We start from the raw sequence: 10,000 nt of genomic DNA on the forward strand, positions 1-10,000 counted from the left end.
CGGACACCAATGACCTGAAATAAACTCTACTCGGGCAACAGGATAGTGTGACTACACTACAGCACGGGACTCATTACGTCCCGAGTAAATACACAAAAGAAGAAGTTTACAACTCAACTCCTTTCTCGCCTCTACATTATCCACCGATAATCACAGAGGAGATCTTAACGTTAGATAAGGTACTTTGAAGTGGTCAAGAGGCTCAGTTAAGAATTCCAACCAAGCCAAGTTGAGAGAACCGTCTTGACTGCGGTGTCTGTAACGTTAAATTCAACCATGGCCTTGTCACAAGACGTTGTCCAAAAGTCGATATTCCCCTTGAGGATAAGGAGTTTCTACGGAATAAATAGCGACCGAATGCCATCTTCCCGATATAATCGGACAGATAGCGGGCGAGCAAAACTGACATTGCTATGTTAGCAGCTAGCATTAGCTGGCGAGTTGCCGAGATTAGACTCTTTCGTTACCTTTAACCGTCAAAGTTTCCGTAGGCTTCGGTTCGTCTTCAACCAACGGTGTGGATTCGGCCTCCCGCGCGGCGCCTCTTTTCTTGGCCATTCCGTTTGGAAATCGGTCGGTAATCTGTCGGTAAAAGGCTGATTTGTGCGGAACGGCCCGGCAGGAGCAGATGGACTGACAGTGAAGCCCGGTTATTCCTTCCTGATTGGTGCGGCGGAGCGACGTGATCTTTGACTGTTTCCTCGATTTACACCAGCTCAATCTCGTGCCTTATGTGAAAACTCTCTAGCGCCCGGGAGTGCAAGCGGTCCAATCCGGTTGTGCAGAAACCTATTGACAAAAACATGTTTGGTCTTATAAAAACGTATAAAAACACAACACGCTCCCATCACCACCAAAAAAGTTAGCCAGTTTGAGGTCAGACATCTGTGGAATGTGCTTATTGTGTCAATCACCCAGAGGCACGCATGAGCAGAGCCAATATCCTGATGAAGATATGCAATCTGTCTTTCAGACCAGGCAAGTAGGCCTGCGCCCATACATTCAATTATCTCCAAGGAGTCAGATTCACATGATAATATAATAATCCTAATCCTATTCACATTATGCTCATGGAACTGCTGGTATTTAGTGGTTGTATTGTGGCCTGTGCCCATTATATATATATATAAACAATAGTAAAAACAATATTTTACTGCAGTAAAATATAGACCTAAAATGACAGGCTACTTATAATTCCTACACCATCATGGTTCATGGTAATGTCCTTTTTTAGAGGGTGTAATTTATCCACCCCCTGTTACTGTTGATAAGTGGTTAAGCCACCCACCCTGCCCTGTCAGATCCAACCAGATATATTCACAATATTCTACAGTATCATAAGGAATAACGTTTTTCAAGAAATTGTGTAGGCCAGACCTCATTGCATGCATATAGCCGTGGGTATTTTCAACACTGAGGATTTAGCCTAGACATTTTTAAGAGGTGACTAGGCGACTGAGAAAATATGCGTCACAGTTTGTTTATCCCTATTCAAACTTTTTTTAAAATTAATTTAACCTTAAAATAAAATAGAGCAAAGCGAGGACAGTACGGGGCAGCATCGTGTCCCACCAATAAAACTACAACTCCAAGAGCGCTTGTCAGTGAAAGCGGAAGTTGAGAGAAAGAGATTGGCGCTGAACTATCCGGGCATCTTATTCCTTCTTCCTTTCGCGCCGGTAGCAGGAGACCCGCGCGTCCATGTGCGCATTGCCTGGGATTTCATAGATCGCATAACCTACTGAATCCGATCCACAGCACAGCCTTTAATATGGATCCTAACTCCCTGATCGAGGCCCTACGGGGCACTATGGACCCGAACCTCCGTGAAGCAGCGGAGAGGCAGCTGAATGAGGTAAAAATCGCGAGATGGTGGCCCTTGCTAGAAGCAGGCCTCCAGCACCACAGCAGCACAGCATGGAGCCTGTATTCGCGTTATTGGCGCAGCTTCCCCCAAATGTCAAGCGCTGACTTCCCAGATAGGCTCTTTAATAACCAACAGATACTCTATTACGCATGTATTTGCATCTGATGCTGTAACTTTACACGTACATATGAAAACAATCAGACCATGTCAGAGGCTACGAATCCATTCTCCCTTCAACCCATGTCCGCTAGCCAGCTAACGTTACTGTTTTTAAACGTGGAGTTTAGCATTTGCTACGTAGCTAGCTTGATACGTAGCAGGAAAACTGACATCCACCACACTGAAGTCGCTCATCCAGCGGAATGTCGTGATATCCCCATTACATTTCACATCAGATCACAACACTGTGCTAACGGACTTGCTATTTCACAGTTTGTTGGTGATTGGGTTTATACAACGAATGTATAATTATTGACTCTTCCACCTCGATAGCATAGCCCGCTAAAGGGCTAATGTTAGCCAGAGGTTTTGCGTGTTGCAAACGCGAACAAGTTAGCTGACCGCTGTCTTCACGTGTCATGTGCTTAATGCGGTAACGTTAATGTTTGTCACACATCGGCGGCTCCGGAATGTAGCTACTCTCAAGATATGTTGTATTCGCTCTTGCGCTGTAGTTAGTTACCGACGTAGACCGTGATGACTGTCATCGATCACATTAAATGTTATTTGATTAGAGCTTCTGCCCGGTCAACCCCTTGTTTATTTACAGTTATAGCTACAATTCTTAACTAGCGACATTGATGCCTAACTTCAAGTTAGTTGAGCTAGCTTGTCAACTAATTTTAGAAAAAGGCGTGGGATCAAACTGGAGCACTCTCGTGGATCGGGCTATATAGTGATTCATGTCTGTCGGTTACGTTAATTGAAACGAACCGGTTCTACTGTCCGGTATATTTGGTCTTTCCGGGGATGATGCGGATAATTAGTCAGCATGTGCAGACATCCGTCATGCGCGTGTCAAGTTCAGATGGAATTCGGTGAGCCGGGGGTCTCCGCGCGCTCTGTTCGCCCTCTGACCTTTGCGATGGAGGTCACGGGATGCAGAGCGCGCGCGTTTCTAAAAGTGCTACCGATGGGAAATCATTTATTGTCTGATATAAAGCGGGGGGAACGCGGACCGCGTCCCGGGGCGGACAATGGGCATTGAACGCACTGGACCTCAGCGTGTAAGGAGGGGTGTCAGCTGCCTGTCACTAACTCTGATTGATAAACCGTTATTGATCTGTTGCTATATCTAACATAACTGCCTGCTTAGAGCGTTTGTGTCTAACTGTAACCAAGGATTTGTGATGATGGGAAACAGAAAGTGGAATAATAATGTCAGTTGTGTGACATGACATAGTAACATTTCAAGAAGTCTCCCTGATGACAATCCAAGTTTTGGGAATGGACATGACCCTTATTGCTATGGGAAGCTTAGTTTGTGGACTTTGCATGTTGAATTCAGCTGTGAGTGTGATTATTTTTTATTATTTTTATTATGATATTTGTTTGGGTGTGTTTGAATGACATGCAGTGTGTGTGTATGTGAGTGAGTGTGTGACAGAGGGCTGAGTCATGTCATGAGAAGTTGGTGTGTGTGTGTGTGTGTGTGTGTGTGTGTGTGTAAATCCAGCTTGTTGAGAGTGACCCTACTGACTCTAGTTTGTGATTCTAAATCAGTAGAAGTGTGTGAGTGTGTGACTGGGACAGTGAAGCTACTCCTGAAGATGCACTGTTGACACACACACACACACACACACACACTCTCCCGGTTTCGTGGCTCCAGGGTCACTGGGCTATTTTTGCGTTAACCATTTTCAGTACTGTCAGCAAAGACACACACTCCCTGTGTTCTATCACGTTGGTATTCTGTGACGTGGGAAACTGGCCCTGCCTGTTCAGCTACTTGGGAACACAAATAACATTTCCTCACACACACACACACACATACACACACACCTTAGTGTTACACACAGTCCCCTCCCCAAACACACACCCCCGCATGCTACACTGTTGAGTGCTAGAGACCATGGAGGCTACACTGTTGGTCCAATTTGTGGCCCACGATAAGAGTTTTGTTGGAGTCCAGTTGAGCGTTGTGGAGGTTTCTAAGTGACTAATGAACCACAGCATGGACCAGAGTATGGAGGTAGCTTCTGCAGTGTTGCTTCTAGCTCACTGTGTGTGTCTGTGTGTGTGTCTGTGTGTGTGTCTGTGTGTGTGTCTGTGTGTGTGTCTGTGTGTGTGTCTGTGTGTGTCTGTGCCAGTTCTGATTGGAGTGTAGGACTCAACTCAAGATGGTGGTGTGCGTGTGAATGCCATCCATGGGTCAATATAAAAGGTTTGGTGTGTGTATGTGTGGTGTGTGTGTGTGTGTAAACACCATCCATGGGTCAATATAAAGTCTTGGGTCAGGCACACTGCCTTGTGAAGGTCCTTAGTTGCAGTCTTTTCTGATTCATCATGCGTGTGTGTGTGAGTGTGTGTGAGTCTCGTTGAGCTGATGGTGTCGAGGAGCTTAATTTCGTGGTGCCGTGTGGCCATCGGATGTGTGTGTGTGGAGGCAATGAGCTGCTGTAACCCCAGGCCACTAGGTGGGTGCTGCAGAAGGTGTGTGTGTGTGTGTGTGTGTGTGTGTGAGACTCATCTGTTGCGTTCTCTTCTCTAGGGTCACTCGCAGGTGAACTTTGTCTCGACGCTCCTCCAGGTCACCATGTCCGATCAGCTGGACCTCCCCGTCAGACAAGCAGGTAACACACACACACACACACACACTCACACTTATACAGACAGACACATACACACACACACACTTTTTTTTTTCTGTTGGTTAATCTGTGTAGCATGGCAACCCAGTAGTAGTAATATTAATAATGCACATAGTGCACACAAGCCAAACTAATAGCAATAATAATACACAAACCAAACTAATAGCAATAATAATACACAAACCAAACGACGATGCTGATGACGACGACGACGACGCTAATGACGACGATGATGATAATAATAATAGTAGTAGTAGTAGTAGTAATAATAGAAGGATGTAAAACACTGGTCAGAGTGTTGTATCCATGGCGATGAGCCCCTGCACCCATATGTATAAACTCAGCGCTCTGTGTTCCTGGTGACATCATTTAGAGAAATGTGCTGATTGGGCCCTCACTCTTGCCACTCTAAAGGGAGCTGAGCTGATTGGGCCTCAGTCCTGCCACTCTTAAGGGAGCTCTCAGATGAGTCATTTCATTGGTCAGTTTCCCCTACAGCCCACTAGTGAGTCATCTTAGTCTTGGTCATCTGGGAGAAAGCCCTACCATGACGGCTACCAACTGTTCTAACTGTGTGTGTGTGTGTGTGTGTGTGTGTGTGTGTGTAGGTGTGATCTACCTGAAGAACATGGTGACGCAGTACTGGAGTGAGGGGGAGAGCACAGAGACGCCCGTCTGCACCATCCCTGAGGACGACCGCCAGTTCATCAGAGACAACATCATAGAGGCCATCATCCACTCCCCTGAGAGGATACGGTACACACACACACACACACACACACACACACACACACACACACACACACACACACACACACACCACATCATAGAGGCCATCATCCACTCCCCTGAGAGGATACGGTACACACACACACACACACACACACACACACACACCACATCATAGAGGCCATCATCCACTCCCCTGAGAGGATACGGTACACACACACACACACACACACACACACACACACACACCACATCATAGAGGCCATCATCCACTCCCCTGAGAGGATACGGTACACACACACACACACACACACACACACCACATCATAGAGGCCATCATCCACTCCCCTGAGAGGATACGGTACACACACACACACACACACACACACACACACACACACCACATCATAGAGGCCATCATCCACTCCCCTGAGAGGATACGGTACACACACACACACACACACACACACACACACACACACACACACCACATCATAGAGGCCATCATCCACTCCCCTGAGAGGATACGGTACACACACACACACACACACACACACACACACACCACATCATAGAGGCCATCATCCACTCCCCTGAGAGGATACGGTACACACACACACACACACACACACACACACACACACCACATCATAGAGGCCATCATCCACTCCCCTGAGAGGATACGGTACACACACACACACACACACACACACACACACACCACATCATAGAGGCCATCATCCACTCCCCTGAGAGGATACGGTACACACACACACATACACACACACACACACACACCACATCATAGAGGCCATCATCCACTCCCCTGAGAGGATACGGTACACACACACACACACACACACACCATTACCATTGTGGAAGCCACATATTGGAGTTCAGTTGTTGCTCATACCTGCGTCATAGTCTCTAGTTTGTCTGAACTTGTGTGTGTGTGTGTGTGTGTGCGCTGCAGGGTCCAGCTCACCACCTGCATCCACCACATGATCAAGCAGGACTACCCTGGCAAGTGGACGGCCATCGTGGACAAGATCGCCTTCTACCTGCAGTCCGACAACAGCAGCGCCTGGCTGGGGATCCTGCTCTGCCTCTACCAGCTAGTCAAGAACTACGAGTGAGTGTGTACACACACACACACACACACACACACACACACACACACACACACACTTCTACCTGCAGTCCGACAACAGCAGCGCCTGGCTGGGGATCCTGCTCTGCCTCTACCAACTAGTCAAGAACTACGAGTGAGTGTGTACACACACACACACACACACACACACACACACACACACACACACACACACACACACACACACACACTTCTACCTGCAGTCCGACAACAGCAGCGCCTGGCTGGGGATCCTGCTCTGCCTCTACCAGCTAGTCAAGAACTACGAGTGAGTGTGTACACACACACACACACACACACACACACACACACACACACACACACACACACACTTCTACCTGCAGTCCGACAACAGCAGCGCCTGGCTGGGGATCCTGCTCTGCCTCTACCAGCTAGTCAAGAACTACGAGTGAGTGTGTACACACACACTCACACACGCACTCACACACACACACACACACGCACGCACACACGCGCACACACACACACACACACACACACACACACACACACACACGCACTCAGGGCCTTGTAGGATTCCTCCACTCCATATGAGAAGCAGCCTGTAGTGATGTAAAGCAGCTCTAGAGAACCAATCAGGTGATTAAATATGCACGGAACACTCTCACCGCGCAGCATATCGGTTCTAAGAGAACGCACGGAACTCTCTCACCGCGCAGCATATCGGTTCTAAGAGAACGCACGGAACACTCTCACCGCGCAGCATATCTGTTCTAAGAGAACACACTCACCACGCAGCATATCGGTTCTAAGAGAACGCACGGAACACTCTCACCGCGCAGCATATCGGTTCTAAGAGAACACACTCTCACCGCGCAGCATATCGGTTCTAAGAGAGCACACTGTGCAGCATTTAAGGTAATAAAATATCTTTCGGACTGCTGTAATGCGTGTGTGTGTGTGTGTGTGTGTGTGTGTGTGTGTGTGTGTGTGTGTGTGTGTGTGTGTGTGTGTGTGTGTGTGTGTGTGTGTGTGTGTGTGTGTGTGTGTGTGTGTGTGTGTGTGTGTGTGTGTGTGTGTGTGTGTGTGTGTGTGTGTGTGTGTGTGTGTGTCTACATGTGTGTGTGCGTGTGTGCGTGTGTGCGTGTGTGCGTGTGTGTGTGTAATGTGTGTGTGTGCGTGTGTGCGTGTGTGCGTGTGTGCGTGTGTGCGTGTGTGCGTGTGTGTGTGTAATGTGTGTGTGTGTGTGTGTAGGTATAAGAAGCCAGAGGAGAGGCAGCCCCTGGTGGCGGCGATGCAGATCTTCATGCCCATGCTGAGGGAGCGCTTCATCCAGCTGCTCCCCGACGCCTCCAGCGACTCCGTGCTCATCCAGAAACAGATCTTCAAGATCCTCTACGCCCTCTTCCAGGTGTGTGTGTGTGTGTGTGTGTTAAACAGATCTTCAAGATCCTCTACGCCCTCTTCCAGGTGTGTGTGTGTGTGTGGTAAACAGATCTTCAAGATCCTCTACGCCCTCTTCCAGGTGTGTGTGTGTGTGTGTGTGTGGTAAACAGATCTTCAAGATCCTCTACGCCCTCTTCCAGGTGTGTGTGTGTGTGGTAAACAGATCTTCAAGATCCTCTACGCCCTCTTCCAGGTGTGTGTGTGTGTGTGTGTGTGGTAAACAGATCTTCAAGATCCTCTACGCCCTCTTCCAGGTGTGTGTGTGTGTGTGTGTGTGTGTGTGTGTGTGTGTGGTAAACAGATCTTCAAGATCCTCTACGCCCTCTTCCTGCGGGGTATTTCACAAAACCAAGATAGGGGATTTAGACAGGCTTACTGGGTTATCCTGAATGAACATAGCCTTGACTTGGTTTCACAGAAGAGATCACATATAAGTTGCCATGGGAATTTATACTTGGAAGCTAGCCTGCTCCCGACCAGGCTAACAGCCAAGCTAAGTTAATTCTAATGGTAATTACATTATCTGATTGGTTCTGCTAGCCGTCATTCAAATCAGACCTCTATGCGATTTTTTCAAAGAGCTGTATTCCATTTATATATTATTTGCTACTTGCATTTACTCGCAAAACATAGCAGAATGTCTGCCTAATACCATATGATGTCATGTAAATTATGGTGGCCTTATAATTAATAACATACTCGTTGTTTGCTTCTTTTTTGACGGACGTTTGATGAATAGCCTACTGTAGTAGTTGATTGGAAGTGGAGGGGACATTTTTCGAAGGTGTTTTCAACTAATTCGGCTTTTAAGACAAATTAAGATATATATAGTCATACTGTGTGCATCTTTGCGGTGGTGAAGCGCTTTCTTAATGACGTTGCGTGCCGAGACAAGGAAGCTCTCACACGTGGGTGCATACGTACATTTGCATTCACTTGGTCTGCCACACCTACTCCCGCTTTGTAACAGAAATACTCATGATTCCCATCCAAAAAAGTACAACTTTACCTCGTTGTTAGTCTATATCAAAAGCGGTTGTTCACTTTGTGTGCAAGACGCTATTTTTCGCGTCTTTTTTATTCCCACCGTGAGTTATTTGGGGGAGAGACGAGAACGCGCACACATGCTGAATAACTTACACCTGGCTTGACCTAGCCGCCTCAACTCATCTGCGCTCAGCATTAGTGAAACGTATTTAGCATGTTTACTCTGACCAGGCTTGGTCAACCGCGTGTGTCGTCACTTATCTTGGATCTACTTACTCTGGTTTTGTGAAATAGGCCCCAGGTGTGTCTGTGTGTGTGTGTGTGTGGTAAACAGATCTTCAAGATCCTCTACGCCCTCTTCCAGGTGTGTGTGTGTGTGTGATAAAGTATGGCCTTTGGAGTTTAATAACAGACTGTATGTTTACTAATCGTTCTCTCTCTGTCTCTCTCTCTGTCTCTCTCTCTCTCTCTCTCTCTCTCTCTCTCTCTCTGTCTCTCTCTCTCTCTCTCTCTCTCTCTCTCTCTCTCTCTCTCTCTCTCTCTCTCTCTCTCTCTCTCTCTCTCTGTGTAGTATAACCTGCCCCTGGAGCTCATTAATAGACAGACTCTGACCGATTGGATGGAAATTCTGAAGACTGTGGTGGACAGGGACGTTCCTCCAGTAAGTAATCTCTCCCTCACTCTCTAGATCTCTCCCTTGCTTTCTAGATCTCTCCCTCTCTCTCTAGATCTCTCCCTCTCTCTCTAGATCTCTCTAGATCTCTCCCTCTCTCTCTCTAGATCTCTCCCTCTCTCTCTAGATCTCTCTAGATCTCTCCCTCTCTCTCTCTAGATCTCTCCCTTTCTCTCTAGATCTCTCTAGGTCTCTCCCTCTCTCTCTAGATCTCTCCCTCGCTGTCTCTCCATGGTCTCTGTCATTAAAGGCATAAAAAGCCCCAAAAATATGTACTAAAAAAAGGAAAGAAATGATGTTATCAGAATAAGTTCTATAAATCCCCCCTGATGCGGATAATGTAAATGCGTGTGTGTGTGCGTGTGGTGTGTGCGCTG

General features: G+C 47.3%; 2 protein-coding genes across 4 annotated transcripts in view; one reads left to right on the forward strand and one right to left on the reverse strand.

Moving 5' to 3' along the window:
* Positions 1–675, reverse strand: part of tmem41b (transmembrane protein 41B) — an 11,101-nt gene extending 10,426 nt beyond the window's left edge. The window contains exon 1 of the mRNA XM_062525207.1: positions 468–675. Coding sequence (XP_062381191.1) covers positions 468–558 — 91 coding nt within the window. The 5' untranslated portion in view covers positions 559–675. The remainder of the gene's footprint in view (positions 1–467) is intronic.
* A 977-nt stretch (positions 676–1,652) lies between these two features.
* ipo7 (importin 7) overlaps positions 1,653–10,000 on the forward strand; it is a 32,912-nt gene continuing 24,564 nt past the window's right edge. For all 3 annotated transcript variants that reach the window (XM_062525208.1, XM_062525209.1, XM_062525210.1), the window contains exons 1-6: positions 1,653–1,855; positions 4,578–4,659; positions 5,286–5,433; positions 6,380–6,538; positions 7,772–7,928; positions 9,522–9,611. In XM_062525208.1, the coding sequence (XP_062381192.1) occupies positions 1,772–1,855; positions 4,578–4,659; positions 5,286–5,433; positions 6,380–6,538; positions 7,772–7,928; positions 9,522–9,611 (720 nt within the window). In that variant the 5' untranslated portion in view covers positions 1,653–1,771. The remainder of the gene's footprint in view (positions 1,856–4,577; positions 4,660–5,285; positions 5,434–6,379; positions 6,539–7,771; positions 7,929–9,521; positions 9,612–10,000) is intronic.

The sequence above is a fragment of the Sardina pilchardus genome, chromosome 21, assembly GCF_963854185.1.
Source record: "Sardina pilchardus chromosome 21, fSarPil1.1, whole genome shotgun sequence".
Classification (NCBI taxonomy): Eukaryota; Metazoa; Chordata; class Actinopteri; order Clupeiformes; family Clupeidae; genus Sardina; species Sardina pilchardus.